This window comes from Plecotus auritus, assembly GCF_963455305.1.
Source record: "Plecotus auritus genome assembly, chromosome: 7".
NCBI classification, from domain to species: domain Eukaryota; kingdom Metazoa; phylum Chordata; class Mammalia; order Chiroptera; family Vespertilionidae; genus Plecotus; species Plecotus auritus.
This window is the reverse complement of record NC_137774.1, coordinates 27,296,213-27,321,242: the sequence shown is the minus strand read 5'-3', so window position 1 is coordinate 27,321,242 and position 25,030 is coordinate 27,296,213. Positions and strand designations below refer to the sequence as shown.

Sequence of the window (25,030 nt, the reverse complement as noted above, 5' to 3'; positions counted from 1 at the left end):
TGTTCCTTTCTGCTATTCTCTGTTCTGTTTTACGGAACTGTCCTGATTTCCACATGTTGAGTACCTATTATATGTAGAATTAGCAATAGGTACCAAGGACACAAAGCAATAAAAACACAGCAACACCATTAATTTCATAGTCTAGTTAAAAAAAAAAGAGAGAGCATAAAAGAAGAAAAATATAAGCTAAGTACGCCTTCCTCTGTATGCCAACACTGTCTCTATTATAAAATTGATTTCAGTATATTGTGATAATTGTTTATTCATCTTCTTGACATCTTCAAAAGTAGTGATCATAGCAACTTACCTGAAACCCCAATGTCTCCTGTAGAGCCTGGAATTCAGTATGCTTGGTAGAGGATGGGACAAAGGAGATGATACACAATAGTATATATTAGGTGTTGCAAATCGATAATTTTACAGAGGAAAGATTAATCCTCCTGAGTATAGTGGCCAAGGGATACTTCAATACCTCTCTGTTCCATATAGAATTTTATGCAAGTATAACGTTTGTTTTCCTTTTCTTTTTCACCTGCCCTACATTTAGTGGTAGCAATGATTCTTTCTTTTTTTTACTCACTTTGAAAATCAGGCTAAACTCTGGCCTATAGGAATCTTTATAATCAGTTACCTGACTCATCACTCTTAATTCTCTTTAACTCCCACGCTGCCCAAATGTTTAAAAAGTCATACCTACTGAAATGGGGGAGAGGGAAACTGTATTTCCAATTACTCGTTATCTCAGTTATTTCAGTCATATAGGGAAGCTAATGTCACACTCTAAATAGTTCACTAGAGAACTTACAACATATAAAACAAGACTCGACTCAAACATCCCTCTGTGCTAAAACAGGCTGGTACTTCCTGTCAAACCAACAGCTTCATTCAGTCTCTGCTGCCTGTGGAATATTGTGATGTGACAATACAATGCAAATCTATTATAAGGTAAATTTTTAAATCTTGTATAGGTACAGAATTTTGTGAAGCTGATGAAGATGATGTGGAAAACTAGCCAAATCACATGCAAAGCCTGTTACAATTCAGCAACAGACCAGTTAACAATTGAAGAACATAAAAGGAACAAGTATTTTATAAGAGAATGACATAAACAGCAAATATTTTAAATGCCAGGGGGGAAAATATGAAACTTACACAAACTCTTGAAAAAACTATCCTCTTCGTTGTGAAAGTCAAATGTAAGAAACAGCATTTCAGCTATCATACAATTTAGTCTAAAAAAGTTATGCCAAAAAAAGAACCAATACTTGATTCTCTCTTCATTTTCAGAATACATAACTACAACTTAAATTTTAACAAGATAAATAAATCTATTGTATTAGATTGTTTCATTTTTCAAGATAATCAATTAAATCTTTTCTTCTACTTACTATAAAATCTTCATCCTATTTTAAGTGGTATCATTTAAAATAGACTTTTCCTGATACCAATTACCCTGAAATAATGAGGCTTCCTGTACTGCTTTATCAGCATTTACACTTGTAAATTTCTGTTTTCCCCCAGCTATACAATAAACCCTCCACGGACAGAGATTATAAATTCTAGTTTTCTTTAGTACCTGCCTCCACTACTACCAGTACACTGCTAATCCCAGCCCTCACACCTCCCCTGGTTCAGAAATCTGAGGAAAATAAGCATGCAGAATATATTAATAACTGATTACCTGACTTGGAGGACAAGTTTCCTGAAGGTAAGATGGTCTGTCCCCAACCTTCATGATGCTTTCTGAGGTGTTTCACCTAATTTCTTAGCTACAGCACCTTTAATTCATGACATGTTGCACCTAAGAAAGAAAAAGGTTTTGAGATTGCCTTTCAAGGAGTTTTTTGTTTCTGCTTGGTTTTTTTTTCACCCTACAGGATATTCTCTCCTATCACAAAAGGAGTCATCAACGTCTCTCTCCTGGATTATATCTGGGTTATCTAAAGCTGTGTAGCTCTGTGGATCAGATCAAAGTTCTTGTTACCCAAAAGTTGCCCAACATTCTCTGCCATGTGAAGATCCGTGAAAACCATAACATTTCCAAGTAAGTTATGAGGAGTTTGGATTTTCCTCCTGGTGAAACAATGGCTTGAGTGATGGTGTGATGTGTCAGAAGGAAAAGGAAGTGTTGAACTTCCCAGTACAGTTTCTATAGTGAGATTTCCTCAGGAGTCAGCACTCAGGGGCAGAGACCGAGCTGCATATTAACATCAGGATAAGGAGGGCTGGTGGTGTTGGTGAAAGAAGTGAGCCCATCTAAAGGGGGCACTATCCTTTCACTTTTCTCTCTATATTATTAATGGTACAACCACTGATGCACAACTGGTTAATGAGTAGGTGTCCTTTACTTTCAATATTGCTATTTCCAATATCTTTTCTTCACAACCTAATAAGCCATTATTTTTTAATATGACTATGGAAATGGGTTCTAATAAAGCATTGATTTCCCCTTAATCTTAAAGGGCTGCCCCTCCACCATCAGTCTCCCCACCCCTAACCCTCTGGCCTGGGGACTCTGTACTTTTTCTATACTCTTTATGATTCTCTAGGGCAGAAAAGAAGTAACAAGGCCTGAGCTTCTGGAAATTCCTCTATGGTTTGGCATCAGGGTGAACTGCCCTGTTAGTTTTGGGAAGGTTGCCCAATCTTGGTAATCTGGCTCAGCTTTACAACTAGCCTCTAGCAGGTCTCTGAAAGTCTACTGAATTGTGCTTGACGTGAAAAAAAAATTGTTTAAAGGGGAAGGAAAGAATAAATAAGAAAAAGAGCTCTCCAGAGTTTTTCAGGCTTCAGAGTACAAGTTAGATACCCAAACTCTATAATTATACCTATGGATTTATTTAACCAAAGGTGACTCTAATTTGGTCGTTTAAAATTTTGGCAAGTTGATTAACTATAGTGTCTCACAATGTTTATTAAATACTAGTTGAGCACAATGAAGATGATGATGATGATGGTCTCTTCAAAGAACTCACTAGCTGCCATATTCTCTTCCTTCACTTATCAACTACACCTAGACTTTAAGTCTGCCATCTGGTGGTCACTTCTACAATCAGCATTAGTGATCTCAGTCCTTCCCAAGAGGTTTAACGCTCATTTGTAGGTTGACTCAGCAACAAATACTTTCATCCATTTTCTTGATTTGTGTCTTAAAGGTTTAGACTCTATCTTTTAGTTATTATACCATCTACTTTCCCCTTTCCAAGACTCCCAAGTTTCATTTTTACAGGAGATTCCAGTATCCTTCATTCTGCCAGTTCCATCTCCCTCATCCTTAGCAATTAAACTGATTAACCACTAGATATTTCATGGCATTCCTACCAGTAATTTATTTTCTAATTTGATTATAGATGCTATTTTAGCAATGTTCTCCTTCAGGTTTTGTGTATACTTGTGCTAGTCAGACCCCCTCAGTTAGTTTTCAATATCTGCGATGAGAGAAAGAAACAGTTCCCAAGCAGGTTCTCAGAGATTTCAATTATTTATGAAGCCAACAGTATGCCCAGACTGAAGTGGGATTTAATTTTGAGTTTTTTCTTTTATTGGGACAAAGGGTAAATTTTCCATAGTCTTTTCCAGTGTGGGAATTGAAAGGAAACAGATATCTTAAAAACAGAAACTTTTCTAAGAGGGTAGCTGGTTAAAAGAGAGTGTTTTCTGATGAAAAGCTTATGTCACAATCAATTTCATTTTCTGACCCACAGATTGGAGGCCAGGCTGGTATAATCCATTGGGGAGAGCCATCAGAGGGTTTTCATGGGAGTGGGAACATATGTTAGCACCTCCTCTCTTTCCATCCCCAGAGAGGAGGGCTTTTCTTTCCTCTCTAGCCTGCTCCTGAGAGCATATTACTGTTCCCTGAAGAGTTAGAAGAAGAAACCCAGCCAACTGAATATGTTTAGAGACTTGTACTAAAATACCTGTGGAAACAATGTTACCCAAGAGGCATTTACCTTGATCTTTTCAAGCTCCTTTTGAAGAGGAGCCTTTGGGGGATAAACCAGATGTGCTTTCCTCCCACACCATTCTTTCCCTTCCCTTCTGCATGACATTTGGGAAAGTTCAGTAGGAAGGATTCTAGAGCATACAGAATAAAGACACGTATGACTATTTGAAAGGGGGATGGAAGCAGTGATGTGTGTCCCCTGGTTCCTTTTATTAGAATTGTCTGGTGTTCCTGTTTGTGAATCTCCTCCAGCTTTTGGAAGGGGAAAGAAACCAAAATAGTCCGCGCGATTACCACAGGCCAGGTTTGAAATGTGCCACGTGATTTGTTGCCTGAGTTGGACCAGAGTCCTGTGGTTACTCAATTGCTGAATTAACCTGTGGCAAGATGCAGAGTCTTAGAATTTACACAGGCTCTTCAGGAGAAGGAAAATAAAGACAAAATATCTAAAAGCTCCAATATCAAAAAGTAAAAATAAAAAAAACTGATACAAATTAGACCTGCTGCCCTGAGGTAGAGGTGGTATGGTAGGTGAACTAAGCTGAAATTAGAAAAAGCTCATTTTAAACTCCATTAGGGTGGCTAAAAGTTCAAATAGCATAAATTGCATTAAGTTTTAACCAACAAAAATTGGTTACCCAGGTTCTGGACATACACACTAAAAACGTTCTGAGCTGTGTTCTGAACTTTTGTTATATTTCTAATTTTAACTTGACTCAACATACAGAGAGGAGTGGGAATGGGTCCAAAAGCTTTCTGGCTCTGAATCTATGGAAAGTGTGGATCATACTTCTGACTGCCCCATGCAATTGTTCTTCTACGAGCTCCAGATGGCAGTGAAAGCTCTCCTTAAGCAGATCAATATACCTCTACACCAGGTACTAGTCTTTACCATTCTATCTTCCTTTTGTGGCGAATGGAAACTGCACTGTGGCATAAAACACAGAGGAATATATAAATATATATATTTTTCATTGATTTTAAGACCACTTTGCACATATAAGCACTTTGAATTTGAGGCCTACACGTAGACACAGACTACACTTCTGCCCCTTTTCTCTAGCTTCTCTGTGTTGACTTCTTCCAAGGTTCCTAGACCCCACTTTACATGGTCTGGTCAAGCAAGGAAAAATCATTGGCTAGCCCACCTTTAAAGGCACCAAGTTTCAACTTCAGGATAGCATGAAGCAAAGAAAATAAATACATAAATAAGTAAGTCTACAGTTAGATGTACAAATGATTATCTAAGAAGACCAGTGGTAGTACAATTTATAGCAATGACCAAGGTTATGCTGTGTTAACTTTCCACAGAGAATTTACTGTCAAAATTATTGTCTTTAATTTTAACCTCTGCTAACAAGCAATTTCAATAAAAGCTGTTGGCGTAGAAGAGAACAGTAAAAGTTTAATTAGCTCTGTCCAATAAGTTAACATGATGTAGCACTGAATTATTTATTCTTTTTTATTTATTTATTTTTTGGCCTACCTTCACCTTCTACTCCCACCCAACACACACACACACACACACACACACACACACACACACACACAAAATGAACCAAGTTTACCCTGTAAACAGGAAGACTATTACAGCAGTAACTGTCTCTTTTTAAATAACAGAGAGACAACCATGTATTGGCCTCTGACCCATAGAGGCGGGGGATAGAGTACAGACTCCAAGAGTGTTCTTCCACTGGGTTATTACTCCGATTCTAATACTGCAAGGCTAGTCCTAACAGCCAACACTGACAAAGAATAAATTACACAAGATGCCATAAAGACTCTATGGGAGCAAATGAATTATTCCAGGGGTGGCCGTGTACTCAGGAGGAGAAAAAAAAACTACCAGGTCTACTTGTGACAGTAGATACTATTAAAGGGTTTCTTAGGCTTAGCAGGTTTGAAGCAGCTCATATTTCATTGGTGACTGTTGGGCTACATATACATGTTGGGAGAAGGCTGCTTAACTGCCTAAGAGTGCATACAACATTTTTTTTTTTTTGGATTCTTGTAAAATTTCCTCAGTCCTTGGCCAGAAACTACATTTTTCCCCCTTAACCAACTTAAATTGAAACTAGTGGATTTTTAATTCAATCCATTTTTGTTGCTTCATGTAATTATATTCATCATTTTGAAAAGCCCACAGAATGCAATCATTTTCTACTTTTATAAGAAGCATAAATGTTGTTTTCAGAGTTTATGTGGAACATTACTGCCTTAAATCTTGATTTTATATAGCATTATTAAATGGGCTGAACCCTAATATTTATGTTGTATAAAAATTCCAAGCTTGAAGTCGTGTAATTTTGTTAGATGTTTTATGCCAGTTTGGTGTTGTTTATGTAAGTGCCATGTTGTAACTCTCCTATTTTTCCTCCGCGCGTGTCCCTCTGCAGGCAAGGAACTTCCGCCTCTACACACAGGAGGTGTTGGAAATGGGTCACAATGTGTCCTTTCTTCTCCTGCTCCCTGCCTCAGACGACGTCTGTACAGCCCCAGGACAGAATAATCCTTACACCCCACACTCAGGGTTTCTTAACCTCCCTCTTCAGATGTTTGAACTTGGTATAGTAGCTTGTTTCACCTAGAAATATTAACCCAACCTCCTTATAATAAAATCACAAAGTTATATCTGTTCCCCCTTGTCCCAGTGGAGGGTCAATAAATCACATGATGGCTTTGGCAACAACCCTTCCTAGAACTGTGTACAAGTCTGAGAGAAAGCAAAGCTCCAAGACTATGTGCCTGAGCAATAATTATTGAAACCCAGCTAAGGCCCAATGGAGAGGAGGGAATTCTAAACAGAAAGTTCAGTTATCAGGCTGCAGTTCTTGCCTCCCCTTTGCTTTCTTAAAACATAAATACAAGAACTGATGTTTTCATGAAAAGCACTTCTCTCTCTCTCTCTCTCTCTCTCTCTCTCTCTCTCTCTCTCTCTCTCGCCCCCCCCCCCTTCCCTTCCTCCCTCCTTCCAACTGGGAAAAAAAATACTGAAATTAAAATGTAGAGAGTATATCACTTTGAAGAAAAAAGTCTATAACTTTAAATAGTGCTGATTTATTAAATAGACTCTAATATTAAATACACTCTAAAATTCTAATAGACCTTTTGATAAACTGACAGGGTCTCCCAGGAGGCAATACTGTAATTATAATGTGAGATTCTGAATAGTGTAAAATCTTGTCCTGACTTTCAGAAATGAACAGCTTGGGCCCCAGTTTCCTTATTTTTGCAGAGACCCCTGCTGCCCACTGAGAATGTGAATTGGGAGGCTTTGTCTCTTCCCTATCCTGCGTCTTGTAACAGGCCAATAAGAGGCAATTAGCAAGAGTTTCGTGGGTTCAAATAAATTGTAGGATTTATGGAAGAGTGACTCGTGGGTAGAATGGAGGCAGACTCTTTTTGGATTGCTCCCGACCCACCAGATTTAGAAGCAGACCAGGCAACTGCCTGATGTCTCGTTCTAAGACTTGGGCATCTGAATCTGAATTTATCCTTTGAGGATGAATGGATTAAGCCTCTCAGTTTCCCTTGTGCCAAGTAGTTCAAAGGCTCAAAAGCTGATGAACAGCAATTGTTATTTTTCCAGCGGAGGAAAAGTTATTAAGAGAAGGCTGAATCAGACTTACAAACTGGGGCTTGAGAGTCCTGGGTCGTCTGCAGGATGGCAGTGACAATCACTTAACCTTTCTGTACCTTTCTGTGTCAAATGATTGGCCATGTCACTTCCAAGAGACCTGGATGTAAATATAACTATTTAATGAATTCCTCACCCAAAGAACATTAGTCCATGATATAATTGTATTGCTGTTATGAAATATAATTTGGATCAAGGCATTTCAATTCAAATCATTAAGTACATATACTGGGGCCTAATGTGGAGATGCAGAGATTAGTAAGACAAAAGCTCTGCCCTCACTGGGCTTTTAATTCAGTGGTAGGAGTAAAATAAGAATACAAATTATTATTGAATGAGGTAAAATGCGCCAAAATCACCAGCATTAAGTGATATTAAAATAAGAAAAAAAACTTTATTAGGTGGAGCAGAATGAGCAAATACATGAGAATATAAGAACTCAAAAAGAGTGAGGAAAAGATCAAGTGGTCTAGTCTGGCTAGATCAGAAAAATAGTGAGGAAATCATGGCCATAAAACTATATGGATGTTATGGCCAAACTGGGCAGTATCTTAAGAGTCAGGCTGAAGAATCTGTTTAAGATGGATTGAAAGCAGGGTTGAGGGGGAATAGTTCAGATATTACTATAAAAGTCCAGTGCTAGGATACAAACAAAACCAAATATATACTAGAGGTCAGTGTACAAAATTCGTGCACTCGGCGGGGGGGGGGGGGAGGGGTCCCTCAGCCTGGCCTCCATCCCTGCTGGCCTGGGAGCCCTCGGGGGATGTCCCACTGCCGCAGAGGCAGGAGAGGCTCCCAGCACCACTCCTGCGCTTGCCAGCTGTGAGCCCAGCTGCCAGTTGAGCGGCACTCCCCACTGTGGGAGCGCACTGACCACCAGGGGGCAGCTCCTGCATTGAGTGTCTGTCCCCTGGTGGTCAGTGTACATCATAGCGACCAGTCGTTCTCCTGCTCAGTCGACTTGCATATTAGTCTTTTATTACATAGGATATTAACACTGGGAGTAATCAGTAAGATTGGGCAACTATTTGAATGAGAAAAGGTGAACTCTAGAGACTTCCAGAGTATCCCATGGTTTTCAACTTCAAAGACTGTAAGATTATTGCTGCCATTACAGGAAGTATGGAAGTCAGAGAAGAAAAAAAGTGATGTTTTCAGCTCAGTATCTGAGTGGACACGTCCAGTTGGCAGTAGCAACACAGGAAAGGAAGTTGGGTACTAAACACAGAAACTGACCAATATCTATTGATAACATCTAAAGCCAGGAAAGTGAATGATTTCCCAGGGATAGATAATTGATAATTAACAGGGAAATGAACTAAGGAAAATACTTCATTAGAGAGATAACCAGGAGTCCATTCTGTGTGGAATGATCATTATTGTTCCATAATTACAGGGAAAAATACATGAAATTCATTTCCCCATGCCTCAATGGCTTTGGTGGGAACACTCAATGATTTGGTATCAAACATAACGGTATATGATTCCCAAAACACTGGATGACCAAGCCCTGCAAGTTTCCTCTCTATTCTGTTTTCTGGGAGGCGCATGTACTGCTGTTGAGCAGCCACACTTTGTCCCACTATTGTTTCTATTTTATGGTTCACTCTCTCCATTCATTTGTTCTTTAATAAATACTTAAGTAACTTGCTATGTGCCAAGCACTATTCTAGGTACTGAAGAATCAGCACTGAACAGACTCTTCATGGAGTGTTCATTCTAGTGTAGTATACAAATAGTAAATCAATCAACAAAAAAATAGTATTGTAAATGTCATACAGTAGTGAAGGCTATAAAGAAAAATAAATCAGGGTATGGGACTGGAGTGAAGTGACAGGAGATACAATTTTGTACAGGATGACCTGGGAAGGCCTCTTTGCAAAAGATACATTTGAACAGAGATCTGAGATTTTCATGCAATTGAGAACAGCAAGTGCAAAGGCCTTAAAGAGTGTGTCCGGCTAGGAGATCATTGTAGGCAGAGTGTAGTGAGCAAAAGCAACAGAGATAGAAAATGAGATTAGAGTCAATAGGGGCCAGACCATGTAGTACACATCACAGGCCATGATGATAATTTTAGATTTTACTTTAAGTGTGCAGGGAATCCAATGGAGAATTGTGAGCAGTAGAGTAACATATTAAAAAGCTCTGCAAAATCTGGTAGTCTCCTCCCTCCCCCCCCCCCACACACACACAAATAAAATTAAAAAGCTTAACTATGTTTAACCCAGCATTTTCCAAATTCATTTGACAATGACTGGGACCATTTTTGGCATGGCACTTACTAAAAACCCACAGAAAACACACTTTTAGGATATGATACCCTAGAACTGTGGTCGGCAAACTGCGGCTCGCGAGCCACATGCGGCTTTTTGGCCCCTTGAGTGTGGCTCTTCCACAAAATACCACGGCCTGGGCGAGTCTATTTTGAAGTGGCATTAGAAGAAGTTTAAAAAATTTGGCTCTCAAAAGAAATTTCAATTGTTGTACTGTTGATATTTGGCTCTGTTGACTAATGAGTTTGCCGACCACTGCCCTAGAACAATGCTTTTCAAACTTTAATGTGCATGAGAATCACTTGGAGAGCCTGCTAATAAAACAGATTCCTGAAGCCCCCCTCCAGAGATGCTGAGTTGGAAGGTCTGGGAAAAGGACTGGACAATGTTCATTTCTAACAAGCTCTCAGCTGACACTGATACTGCCAGTCCATGCACCACACCTGAAGTAGTGCTGCCTAGAACACAGAGGGAAAGACATTTTAGGAATTTACAGAACTAGGAATTTGGTTAGCACAGTAACAGAATTCAACAGTGCTTATCTCTTTGACCTGCCTTACTTTTAATACTAAAAGCAATGTAAGACCATCAAATACTATTCTTCACCTATGAAAACCAGGCCACCAATTAAAGCCCTGGGTCTCAATAGTTCCTAACTTTAATATGTTTTTTCCTATATTAAAACATACCTTCTTACCCTTCTGGTCCTCCTTTGTTATCACATCATTGGTGATCCAGCTGATTAATGAACACCATGTAAGCTTCCAGGAAAGACCACTTGGTTGGGCTTGGTTCCATTGGCATACACTAATCTATTAGTCTTTTCTAGGGATCAGGAGGAAATGTTGGCAGTAACAGGAAATTAATGCACCCTAGGACAATGCTTACTGTACTTCAGCACCACCAGCAACAATTTTTAAAATATTGCTGGGCCTTAGTAAGAATCTTATCCCCAAGTAATCAGAGCTTCCCCAGAGATAGGTCATCACAGCCCACTGAGCATTAATAACATCTTCTATAGCTACTTCTAAGAACTTGCTATAGTGGGCCTAAGCCCTTCTAAGAAAAATGCTAAGCAATTTTTACTTTTTTCTTAGAAGTAGGACTCCTTTCTTCCCTAGAAAGGTCCAAAGTAAAAGGTCAACACATACACTAAGCATTTCTGAGAAAGAGAAGGTTGTTGGAAATTCAACCGGAACTTATAAAACTATATTGACAACATGGGAAACTCAAACAAAGCTTGAAAAGGTGCAAATTATGGACATATGTAAATTAGAATAAAGCATTACACTATATCTCAATTTGACTAGTGTAAGCCATCCCTGCCCCAATGGAAGTATTTGAGATTTGGCAGACTGACCATGTTTCTGCCAGTGGCCTTAGTGAATCATAAATAACTTGCTAACCAGCTATGGAAAACTGCATCTGGGCCTATTCCAGCACTAAATAGATCTAGCAAGGACAAAACGATAAAGAGCTTAGCCCTCTGCATCCTGGAGTAAAGACTCTAGAGTGGGGCAGACCCATAAAGTGTTTCTCCACAGAGTTAATTGTGGGGGAAAGAGACTGTTACACAGGAGGATATTGTGAGATCTCTGTGAGCAGGGCTGAGCTGAGGCAAAGAGGTACGGTTCAGACCTACTCCCCCTCCACAGCCTGAGGGCTGACACTCCCCTATCCTTTGGATAAAAGCAGGATAGCACTCCTCTGCAGTAATAACGCGTGTGCTGGGGGCTGACAAAGGTCACTATTTATACTGTTCCAGAAACAAAAGGAAAAGGAGTATCATGAGCCCTTAGAAACTCTGTCCAGGGATGTGGCCTCTTGAGAATTTGCCTAGCCTGCACTAAGGAGGCTGCCCTGCCTTGACCCTGTGAGCAGTCAACATTGACAGCAGCCCTATGATTAGGAAAGCTAATTTTTATTGATTTTCTTGGGTCTATGATTCATACTGATTGGGCTAACAAGATTAAAAAACTGGAAAACTGTGAGGTGTTGTTTTTTTTGTTTTGTTTTGTTTTTGAAGCCCGGTATGTATTTCATACTTCAGTGCTTGGCTACATCCTTCATTCAATAAATATTTACTGAGTTTCCACTATGCCAAGTCCTATGCTGGGGCTGGACATAAGGACATTAGTAGGACACAATCTGCCTATCAGAAGCCTAGAGTCCAGTAGAGGCTACAGACATCTATACCAACAGTCCCAATGCAACGAAAGCACGGTTGTAAGAGATAGGCTGTTGAATTTCAGAGGAAAGACACCTAATCCTTTCTTACAGAGATAACATATGAACTAGGCCTTGAAAGATAAACAAATATCCAGAAAAATGAAAGAAAGGCAGAGCAGAAAATCACTTTAAGCAGAAGGAACAGCATGCACAAAGGCTTGGAGACCTGGGGAAATGGAGCCCAACTAAGTATATTCTTAGTAGCTCATTGTGACAGATGCTTAAGGCACCTGAAGAGTGACAGGAGATGAAACTAAAAATTAAAAAGGTCCAAATCTCCAAGAGCTACTGATGCCATCCTAAAGATGTTAGACTTTATCCAATAGGCAATGGGAAGTCATTAAGAGATTTAAGAAAAGGAATAATATAATTTTATTGGTTTTTAGCAGTTCTGTGAAGGATGGATTGCAAGAGAACCAAAACACACACACAAAGAGCTGAGACTAGAGGCAATGAGGCAGTTAAGAGAGTGGAGTTGTCCATGTGGACAATGATAAGAACCCAAACCAAGGTTGCCACAATAGGGGTGTAGAGAGGAAAGCAGAGGCAAGAGGATTTTATGAGTTAAAATCAATAGGACTTTGTGATTGATTTAATGTGGTTGAAGAGCAAGATGAAGGAGCCAAAGAGTCTGAATAGGGTGCTGAGATGGATAATGTTGCCATCTACCAAAATAGGAATTATGAGGGGAGGAACAGGTTTGGGGGAGGAGAGAGATGATGAGTTCAGTTTGACAAATGATGAGTTTTGAGGTGCCTGTGGGATATCCAGGCATTGAGCCTAATGGAATCCAGGCCACAGGCTTACAAGAAATGGCACAGCCTCAACCCTCATTCCTGATGCCCATTTTTCATGATTTAGAATACCATTCTTGAATTTCAACTGTCAACTCATTTACTACCAGGAATCGTTAGAGGGTCATCTTGTGCCCAAGTTCTTTCTGACATCCTGGCAAAGAATCATGGAACTAAAAGTGACCCCAGGAGGTAATTTTGCTGATTCCTTAGCCTCCAAACTAGGCTATATGACCCAGACTGATTAGAACTTATATTGAGTTAGAGATCTTTAGGGAGAACATTCTCATCTCAATCCTGTTCCAATACTCTACCCAATGTCTCATTCTTCCAGGAAGGATGGGATAGGGGTGTGAATAAACATTTATTTCATATGTGTCACATGTTGTGCTGGGCACTTTATGTATATTATATTACTTAATCCTAGGGAGGCATTATTATCCCTGACTTAGATATGAGAAAACGGAGGTTACACGCCCATGATCATGCAGGTAGTGAGCGGCAGAACAATGATTCAAACCCAGTTCTGTCTGATACCTAAGCCTGAGTACTTTCCACTACTATACTCCAATCTGGCTTCCTGTGTTGGTGCCAACTGCATTTTATAGTCTGTCACTATCTTATATTGAGAAAAGACAGAGACAACACCACAGAAAATGAGTCTTACTTTGTAAATTACTAACAAATTAGTAATGTGGCCCAGATAATGCATTATTTACACTTACACCATTTTGTCTGTAAAATGCATGTGATTCACATTAGAAAAGAATTAGAAGCTTCCCGTCTATCTTCCCCTCCTCAGTGATGGCTACCAAATGTATCATTGCTAAACCACAAAAGACTATGTTAAAGTAACATTAAAGACTCTGGATAAAAACCACTAGGGCAGGAAAGTGCAGCATTGTAGATGAAATGTCCTCATAGGTCACTATGGTGAGTGGCACGGGTGGTGTGGGCACTCTGAGACCACCCACTGATCCAAGACTCCTACCACAAGAGAAAATTGTGGACACCCTAGTGTTTCAGAATTTAGATGAAACTGATATAGTGCTTCTTTTAAAGAAATTCTTCAGTCCCTCTCCCTATCTTCCAAGTCACATTTCAGAAAGAAGGGAAAAGAGATTTTTTTTTTTTAACAACTTGGTTTGAAAAGGCAGCCTGTGAGACACCTCACTCTCCAGCCAATGAGAGGGCATCTGTCAAGTACTAACAAGATGCAACCCCTCCTTGAAAGGTATAAAGAGACTTTCAGGGAACTACAAGTGTCAAGAGTAAGCTACAAAGTAACGGTGACTCTTTCCTGAAGACTGCCAGTAAGTACCACAGACCTGGAATACATCTTTTAAAACAGGAAAATCAAGAGCACAGTGAGAGGGAAAGAAGAGACTTTGGAGGAAAGGTCCGCCCTCTTCAGATCAGTGCATTTTTTGTTGCTGTTCAGTCAATAATTATTGAGACGCTATAATGTTCCATGTTTTGAGGAAATAGAAATTAATAGGAGGCCTGGTTCTTGCCCTCAAAGAAATCAATTTAATACCAAGGCAGTCAAGTAAACACATAATTACAATAAAGTGTCCTGATACATTTGGAAACTAGTGCTCTAGGAGCACAAAAGATAAAGAAACTAATTGTGCTTGGAGGGGAAGAGGTAGGTGTCAGTGAAGATTTCACTGAGAAGACATTCATGTATCAGATGAAGCTGACCCGGAGGTACTTAGAGAAGGGAATTTGAGGACAAGGAAAAGGCATGTTTAAAAGCATATAAGTACAAAAGGACTTATATAAGCTCAGCCTGACCAAAGTCTAGGGTCAATGTGAGTGGAAGTGGGGGATGGAGGGTGGTGCAAAATGAAAGATTGAAGATAAATTCAAATCCTAGATTGCAAGAAACTTTCGTTATGGCAATTAGATGTTTAGATTTGATCCCGAAGTCAAGAGGGAGCTCTATGGCCATTAAGCTGGGAAAAGTAGATCATTTTGGAGGAGCTAAATAGTATGTTATTTACCAAGAGGTTATATGAAATCAGTTCTTCTGTGTGTAAGACAAGTACTAGAGTAGGGGAAGTAGGAAGGAAGGATCTGACACTAGAGAGAAAAATCAATCCCCCAAAACTGAGACTACCCGAGTAAGAAATACGTCCTTGAAATGTGCACAGCTGGAGTAAAAATGGGCCACTGAAGCCCTCACCCCATTCTTCTCCTCCACTTCCACCTGAGGAAATACAAACAGAGCAGGTTACCCTCACACCTACCTGAGATTCACTCTAAGAGGAAATCAAGCAAGGAAGCAGGCAGCTGTAAGAAGGGAAATGTAGGGTCAGAGAGATTTCTCAACATGCAGAGAAGTAGGGCTTCCTCACTGAGGTGCAGAGATGACCAGATGCCCCATTTTAAGGTCCTGTGGTTTTTAGCTTCCTTACTAGGTCTCACGAACCAACAGTGAAGAGACCTAAGGAAAGTAATTAGATCTTCTTCCTAAACTTCCTCACCAAAAGCCAGAATGAAAATGTTTCACCTATATGTTGCATTATAACATTATTTCCAAAGCATGGAACATACTGATATAGGTCAGAAGTACACAGAGTGAGGTTTCTATAGAGTGAGTCTCCAAATTCAACAATGCCGGGAAGACATTGGTACTACACTATCTGAATCAGGATGCATTCCTCATTCCACTGGCATCTAAAATGGTTACGTGATCATAGCCAGTCAGAGAAGTATGGAGAATCTGACCATCTCAGGCTGTCTGCACCAGGCTGAGTCCCACACTCCTGTCTCCCTCCTCCATGATGGACATGAAGGTTAGACTGTTGACCCTGGCCTCTGGCCCACTGTCTTTTGAGGGAGGAAGGCTGTCTGTTGAAAACAAAAATATGGTCTGTTAAGGCATCCACTCTTATCATCCTTCCAGAGGAGCAGAGGGGCAGGAAGAGGATTAAACCCATAAAACTATATCCTTAGGGAACTTTACCAGCCAGGCAAAAGATACCCTAAGACAGTGGTCGGCAAACCGCGGCTCGCGAGCCATATGCGGCTCTTTGGCCCCTTGAGTGTGGCTCTACCACAAAATACCATGGCCTGGACGAGTCTATTTTGAAGAAGTGGTGTTAGAAGAAGTTTAAGTTTAAAAAATTTGGCTCTCAAAAGAAATTTCAATTGTTGTACTGTTGATATTTGGCTCTGTTGACTAATGAGTTTGCCGACCACTGCCCTAAGATAAACGTTACTCCTATCTTCTGGGACTTCTGGCCTTGGAGAGAAGCATACAAAATACATACTGGAAATCAGACATGGGAATCAAAACTAAATTTCAAATTGTTACTTGGCTTTTTTCTTTAAAGTGATAAGCAAACTCATTTCTCCAATATATAAATAATTTATATATGATATATACATATATATGTGCATATATCTTCAGCCCCAACTTTAGGGGCTGAGCATCATAAACTGCAGCTTGAGCCAACCCCATTTCCCCATACCTTTCCAGGACTTGGTAAACCTTAAAAGGGAATACTGTCTGACTAAAACCAGACAACTGGCTCCTTAAGAGCACATTTATAATTTATTTATGGCTTAATATTTTCCACTGATAGGATTAATAAATCATGTTTTCATTCAACTTGTTTTCTCTGAGGTATGAATTTCTCTATTTTGATACCAGATCTTAACATGTTTTATTTTGCTTGTCCATTTTCCAGTTCACTTTTGCAGCTACAGGGAGAAATTTATTAGTCTGTATTGCCGCCTTTCTGCTGTTGTGGAGCTGGATTCTCTGAATACCCAACAGTCCCTGAGGGAAGCGATCTCAGACAGCGAGGTTGCAGCTGCCAAACAAAGACACCAGCAAGTTTTAGATTTCATTCAGGTAATAGTTTGTTTCTTCTGAGGTGAAAGGAAGGAAGAAAAGGCAGGGTGGGGATGAGAAACACGTATGAGAAAGAACAGCCATCCGGGCTAATTTAAAGACCACAGTGTGCAAGGAGCCTGTTGATTTGGTGAAAATCCAGAAGTCAGGGAAATGTGCATTTTGAAACAAAGGCTTAAGAAAAAGCTAGAGGTAAATCACAGTGTTGCTAAGAGCTGCATCAGCCACTGTGGCGGGTAGCAGTGGTTTCCCATAGAGAGAGAAAAATCACTGCCACAAGAAGTAGTGATCAGAATATTATTCTTACCTAGTAGCCCACTGACAAATCCAACAGAAACATTAATTAACTCTTACCTCAAAGAAAAAGAGAAGAAAATGATCCACTAGTTTATGTTAACCCAAATCACATTGGACTTAAGATTCCTCATGCTTTGAACTTCTTTCTCACAGCATTTTGACACTTTCTTTGACACTTTAATGTGTAGCTACAGAGGTTAGAAAAGTGTATTCCCTGTCCATGGTCTTGTCTGGGAAGACCTTACAGTAACCACCTCAGGGTCTTGTGCTAGAGGTACTAACTGGTCATCAAGAAAATGTGAATTTGGTTTGACATTGCCTCTAAATCCCTTGGACAAATCTTACGATCTTTCTGCCTATAGTTACCCAATTCACAAAATGAATACAATAGCTCTGTGATAAATATCACTATGATAAATATTTTTTTTAACATCCAGTTGTCAGGCACTGTAAGGGAAATATAAAGTTGAATTGGTCCCTAACCTTAGAGTGTTTAAAATTCATTAGGGGAGACAAGAAATGTGTATAAATACAATTTGTAAAATGAGTTAGGTGCCAAAAGGGAAATTTTTTAAAAAGTTCTGTATCAACACAAATAAGTAAAAATGAACTTACATTTGTGGGTATAAGAGAGGTTACCATAGAGCATGTAACTGATATCTGAGATCTGAGCAGGGCCTAGGGAAGATAGGTTAAACTATTGAGCTCCTCCCAAACTAACAAATAGACTTGGGGGATGGGGGAGTCCAAAGAAAAAGTATAAACAGACAAGGAAGAAAGTACAGGAAAAACAGTACTTGAGAATGATTAGTCAAGATAAGTTGGGGCATAAATTGAGTGAAGGGTGGTAGTAAGAAACTGGGAAAGAATAAAAGTAGCAATGAGATCAGATTACAAGGGTTTTATTAAAGGCCAGGGTAAGAAATTTGCACTTTATTCTGCAGACAGTAGGGACCTGGCCAAAGTTTTGGAGAAGGTAAATTATAGGTTCTCATAGATGTTGAGGATAGATTCAAGCCCGGCAGGATAGTCCTCCCGTGTGCAGGGGTGTGGCCATACTTGCTGTTTATATTAAGCACCCATTCTCAATGGCCATGCTCACTACATAATTTGCATATCATTCCTGGATTTAAGGAGAAGACTAAGTGCAGAGAAATCACATACAAAGCTATTAGAACCATCCAGCAAGAAATAATGGTGACCTAAGATGAGAAAATACTATGCACTGGGCAAATAAGTTTCTCTAACTCCCAACCTCCTCATCTGTAAAACATGGATGATAATAACAACACTAGCTCATAATGTTACTGAGAGAATTCAACAAGATAATCATGTAAAGCACTCAGCAAAATGCCTGCACATAAGTATCTAATAAATTATATATTCATTTATTCACTCGGAAAATGCTTTGAAATATGAATATGCAAGACCTGGAATTTATTAAGTACTCAGGAAGAAGATATTGTAATATACTTGCAAAGTGGTGTGCAGGCAAATCCTATCCAAGTCCTCTCACCCTGTAAATGAGATATCTCAGGTGACCTCTCAAACTAAAGAAATAAACGTTTTAGAAGTTACTTGCTCTCTTGACCTGAGAATGTAGCATTTAAAACTCAAAACATTTACATCATTTATTTTATTTCCAGTAAAAGTGGAACACAGACAGGGGTGCGGGGGGGGGGGGGGGGGCGGTAAAGGAAGAATGAAGCATAAGGAGAATATGAAAGACTGGCTTATCTTTTGAACCTAATATAAAAGACAGTGGAAGAGAATAAGAATAATGACCAGAAGTCAATCAACATACATTTTTAGTCTGGAATCTTCTGATAAACCTTTCAGTATGGAACAATTCATTTGATCTCCAGGGGCTTCAATTTCCTCACATGTAAAATGAAAGGATTGGACTAGATCAGCAGTCGCCAACCAGTGGTCCGCGGACCACTGGTGGTCCGTGAGGTCCGAAAGGTTGGCGACAGCTGGACTAGATGACTTCTAAGGGCCTGGTTGACTCTAACACTTCATAGCTTCTTTAACCACCATAAATATTTTTAGAGAATCATTTTTTAACCATGCCTTAGGTTCGGTTTCTGCTTTATTCCACGTAAGCCTCCCTGAATTCAGTCGGTTCCTCCAAGAAGGCTGAATTTCTCCAGGCTGTCACATTCTCAAACCCCTCCAGGAGTTCCACACCGCAGTCTTACTCCCTGATGCTACTACCCTTGCTCCTTTCTTTGTCACCCAGCTTTGGGCTCCACTGCCTTTTTCTCCTTCCCTTTCATTGCACCATTAAGTGGGATGGATAAAGGCAGGCCAGGCCAGGAATTCTTCAAAGTTCTAGCATGCTCTGGTATCCCAAAGCAGGTAGGTAACTTGAGAGCCCCTCTACATACTCCTTCCACTCAGCCAGGTACACACAGATGTGGATAAAAGCCAATTCCCAAAGGGTTCAAAAAACTTCTTGGCCAGGATAAAACCAACCACCTCTTTGCACCCTTAGCCTTCAGTGGGATGCCTCATTCCATATAGCATGGATACCTTAACTGACAGAAGACAATGTGATATTACCTATCCCCTTATCTATTTGGGGCTTCTCAGTCTCTCTCTCTCTCAGAATGAAAACCAGCTGTAGCAACTCATCCAGTGGCATTAACAGCTCAGCCCACCACACACCATAACTTGCAGAGGCAACCGCCAGCAGCGAGAGCATTTGTATGATTCCACATCTAAGACAGTGTTGAAGTTATTACACAAACCAAATATTGTAAAGAGCAAGGGAGTCTATGTAAATACAGTAAGGAAAAGAAGCCAAGGAGTGTGGCCAGAAAGGGGAAGTGCTGGACCAGGAAGGTGCAGAAAATCATAGATAAGGTAGACAGGCTTTATAGACAGCACACGCAGCAGAAATGTCAAAGTGCAGAGACTTGGAGTTCAGCGTAGTTTGAGCTGCTAAAGCCTAAAGGGCAATTAGGCTATAATTTATATACTGTAATGCTTCAAATGCTCCTAAGCTGTAATAGAAACACAGCTCATTAAATATAGCCAATCTATCATCCCCTCAAGCACCTTGTAACTGTGCTCTGAGAAAACCAATCACCTTTACATTTTAATAAAAATATTATCTTGCCTGAGTACAGAGAAAGGGGTGTAATTCATGGGATGAAAACCAAAATTTTTAAAAGGCAGGGTGAGAAATAGATGCAGAACTTTTAACCAATAGACGTAGGGAGTTTATGGTCTTTCTTTTTAAAAACATGTCAGCAAGTCTTTAGAAGCTGAATTTGGACCTTAAAATCAGGGGGATTATGTTGTCAGTTATTTTTAGATCAACAGTATAAGGTAAAATGGGTGAAAATTGTACTTCTTTTAAAGCTACTTAGCTAAGTCTGTTAAATTCAGTCTACAGGTTTCTCTGTACCTATGCTTGTAATTTTTCTTCAGTTAATACCTCTTCACTTCATTACTGAGGAAATTTAAGAAATAAACATTGTTTCTACACATACTAGTAATTTTAAAATTTTTCTACACTAAATCTCACTATCCATCCTCAGCAATAGGCAGAAACAATCTTATCCAAAGAGAACAAGTAGTTACTATTAATAATTGTAATTAGTTTCCTGTGGCTGCTGTAACAAATTCCCACAAACAGGATGGCTTAAAATAAGAGAAACTTATTGTCACCATTCTGAAGGCCAGAAATCTGAAATCAAGGTGTTGATAGGGCCACACGCCCTTGGTAGGCTCTACAGGACAATCTGCTCTCTGCTTCTCCCAGCTTCTTGTGGCCACATCACTTCAACCTCTGCTTGCGTAGCCACATTGCCTCCTTCTCTTCTGACAAATCTCCCTCTGCCTCACTCTTGTAGGAATGTCTTTATGAAGACATTTATCATTGGAATTAGGTCCCACCCAGATAATCCACAATAAACTCCTCCTCTCAAAATCCTTAACTTAATCAATCATATCTTTTGCCATATACAGTAATTTTTACTCTTTTATCATCCTATATAATAAAAGGCTAATATGCAAATTGACCGAACAGTGGAACGTCCGGTCGCTATGATGCACAATGACCACCAGGGGGCAGATGCTCAATGCAGGAGCTTCCCCCTGGTGGTCATTGCACTCCCACAGCCAACCTCCAGTGGCTGCCCAACCCCTCCCAGTCCCTCCCACCCCTCCCCACCCCTGCCGACCAACCTCCCACGGTCCCTCCCTCCCTCCAGCAGGTCCCTCCCCATCCCCCCACCAGCCAGCCCTGATTTGCTCGGATCAGCACTGGCCGGCCAACCTCCCACGGCCCCTCCCACTTCCTAGCCAGCCGGCCAACCTCCCGCAGTCCCTCTCCCAACCCTCCCCCTAGCCGGCAGGCCCTGATCGGCCTGGCCCCAATCAGGACTGGGCGAGATGGCCCCGATTGGCCCTGCACCCGGCCTCTAGTATGCCATATTCACATATTCCAGGGATTAGAACATGGACATATCTCTTGAGAGGCCACATTCAGCCCATTACAATAATTATGATTGTCATTGCAACAATTGAAAATTTTATAACATGTACAGTTTATAAAGTGCACTCATCCACATCATCTTACTTAATCCTCATAATAACTCTGTTTGATGATAGAAATTTTTAGGTAATCACTAATTCATTCATTCATTCATTTCATTCATTCATTCCCTGAGCAATCATTTATTGAGTACCCACCTATTTTATTCTGCATGGTCAAGAGTAACAGATACAAAAGCACAGTCCCTGCCTTAGCAGGCACTCTAAAAACTGTCCACAGTCACGTAGTGCTTTTAAAACAACACTGAGACAAGAGTATGTTACATAAGGTAGGACCAATGAAAGCCAGATGAGAAAGCAACAATTCCATCAAGAAAACTGGTCTGAGTCTTGTCTGGGATTCCCACTCTGGATGGACTTCATTCAGACTTCCCCCTTTATAATGCTTAGAGCCTCCTCATGGGCCTGCCCATTGCTGAACCTCCTGCCCAACTCACTGTGTAACAAAGCCTGAAGCTCAAACTTATCACCAGCCCTGAATACTCAGCCAAGTCCTGTCACTCCAGGGCAGAACAGAACTAGAAAGCAAGGGGAAACAGAACTAAGAATGCAGTGCCATTCACTAGTTCACTAACTAGTCACTCTGAGCATGGCTGACTGTCACAGTTTCAGACTCTACTCTGTTGGGAGCACCAGGGGGCAGATGCAGCAGATTTATGGATATTATTTAAAGAATATTCTTTAAGTATAGATTAAGGCCCTATAAGGAATATTTCATTATATGCTGAGAATTAATAACTCTTCATATGTACTTTTTACTGAACACTTTCAGATTCATCATTTCACTCAATCATCTTAGTGGTTTTGTGAAGTATAAAAGGGGAGATGTTTTGTCTACATTTCACAAATAAGGCAATGAAGGCTCAAAGAGGTGAAGTGACTTAGCAAAGGTTGTTAGAGAGCTAATAAGTGGTGGATCCCAGATGGAATCCAGGTCTTTTGCTATTTGAACTAAATGATATAGCTTCTTAGGTAAGTATGCAAGACATGAGTGATTATAAAAAAGTATTTTCTAACTTAGCAAACCTATGTTGAAAATATTTTATTCTTGATCAAAACCAATACAGTGCAAAATGTATCATCTTGGACCCTCAAGGAAACTTCTTTTTAATGCTGGTTTGATAACAATGTCTTTTACCACTTTATTTCAAAGCAAATAGATGAAGTTTGGCGTGAAATGAGATGGATCATGGATGCTCTACAGTATGCAAGATACAAACAATCAATGTCGGGCTTACCCATCACTAAGCTTATAGACCCCTCAGATGAGCAGAACCTAAAGAAGATGAGCTCTACATCATCACATATAGACTGTCTTCCATCACCATCCCCGTCCCCGGAGATGCACAGAAGAAAGGCAGTGAGTGGTAAGTAATATGATCTAAAGTTACCTATTTCAGTCCACCATATTCTCAATCCTGTCTCCACTGATGATGTTCTTTTGAGCTGAGGCATTGGTCCCATTAAGCAATAGGAAACACTGCTCAGTGTAAGAGTCTAAAAGCATAGAGGGAACAAAACTGGAGCAATGGAGGGAAAGGAAACAAAGCCAGTAACCTGAGGTCAACGCCATTTAGGGTAGGAAAGATTCAGCCCAGTTCTATCCCAAGCTTCTGAGATACAAAAGGACACAGAGCAGGGATGAGGCCTCAGAAGTATGGAGTGGAGAGGGCTGCAGGACCATGTGCAGGCCAAGTCAGTGAGGGAATCTGACCAAAACCAGGTAAGGAAGGAGAGCAGGCCCAGCCTCTAGGAAATAGGGCTGACAAGAATGAGGCAGAAGTAGGTCCACCTGACTAAGAGTTCAGGGTAAACTTCTTACCCACATGGCACCAGTGTCCTGTGGTGGGAGGTGGAAAAGAGAAAAAGCCTGGATAAACTAGAATCTGGAGACTAAGACCAAATAAGTAGATTGGCACCACCATGGATACAGCAAGCAGGAGACAACTTACAAACAAGCGGGAAGAGATATCTATCAAGTCACCTCTACTCTTGGGAATCAAGTTTTAATTTACATAGCAAATGCTAACCACAAATCTCTACAAAAAACCTTTATGCTTATAAACAGAGAGAAAGCATACTAGTCAAAGGCAATATAATGCTTTTTCCTAGGACATGTTGAAATTAGTACCTTTTTTTTTTAGTCAATTCAAATAACAGCATTCAAAGCATCTTTCTTAATTCTATAGTTCAACAATTTTCAACCAGTGTATCACAAGAATTTTTAAAACATTCAATACCTGACTATTACTGGTTGAAAACTGCTGCTATAGCTTATAAGAGTTCCCATTTTGTAAGCCTTACTATAATAATTGATATTTTTAATGAACAGCACTGAAACGTGGGCTTGTCCCATAGGGGGCAGCATGGTGTAGTAGAAAGAGCTTGGCCTTAGAAATCAGAGACCTGGATTCAAATCCCAGCTTTATTTTACTAGCTACAGAAGCTTGAACAGATTACTACATGAGTCTCAGTTTCCACAGATGTAAAATGAGAATAATATAGCTACTTGTGAATAAGATAATCTATGTCAGAGATGCATGGTATATAATAGATAATCAATTGTAGGTACCATATTTAATGTTATTATTATTCTTATAGAAAACTTTAGTGAGGATATGAGTCTTTTCTATACGTAAGTTTGTGTATGCTCCTATGTTTTAAAAAAACACACTGTCTAAAAATCAACACTGGGCAAGTGGAAGAACTTGAGAGACTGCTAATTTACATTACCAAAGGGTTCTATGATTTAGCAAATAATTCCACAAAAGAATTATTTTATATATATATATATATTTTATTGATTTTTTTACAGAGAGGAAGAGAGAGGGATAGAGAGTTAGAAACATCGATGAGAGAGAAACATCTATCAGCTGCCTCCTGCACACCCCCTACTGGGTATGTGCCCACAACCAAGGTACATGCCCTTGACTGGAATCGAACCTGGGACCCTTGAGTCCGCAGGCCGACGCTCTATCCACTGAGCCAAACCGGTTAGGACCACAAAAGAATTCTTTAAGTACAGTTTTTCAAGTGTATTTTTACAGATTCCCACTGACTTAAAACATCATCCCTAGCAGAAGTTAGTCTAATGGACTAACAAAAATTTTTCTGATAATTGCATATGTACTCTGAAAAGGATATGTATAGGGTGCTATAGAATCTATTGGAGGTGTTAAACTCATAAGATCAAAGAGAGCTTCCTGGAGGAAGTAACAAAGTCACGTACTGAAGGACAGCAGAAGTTGAACCAAAAAAAAAAGGGAAAAGCGAAGAGCAAAGTAGTAGAGGAAGCAGAATGTGCAACTATGTTGTAGTGCAGAGAACTGTAAGCAGTTAGGATCTAAGTATATTGTGCTTTTTTTTTTTTTCACTTAAAAAAATATTTTTTGGTTAATCACTATGTTCCAGGCACTC

The 25,030-nt window shown here is 40.0% G+C and overlaps 1 protein-coding gene across 1 annotated transcript in view; it reads left to right on the top strand.

Annotated features, from left to right (window-relative positions):
• The window catches only part of ANKFN1 (ankyrin repeat and fibronectin type III domain containing 1), a 370,109-nt gene that overhangs the window by 337,046 nt on the left and 8,033 nt on the right, over positions 1 to 25,030 (top strand). The window contains exons 15-19 of the mRNA XM_080680192.1: positions 1,878 to 2,044; positions 4,674 to 4,824; positions 6,343 to 6,511; positions 16,584 to 16,750; positions 22,767 to 22,980. Coding sequence (XP_080536318.1) covers positions 1,878 to 2,044; positions 4,674 to 4,824; positions 6,343 to 6,511; positions 16,584 to 16,750; positions 22,767 to 22,980 — 868 coding nt within the window. The remainder of the gene's footprint in view (positions 1 to 1,877; positions 2,045 to 4,673; positions 4,825 to 6,342; positions 6,512 to 16,583; positions 16,751 to 22,766; positions 22,981 to 25,030) is intronic.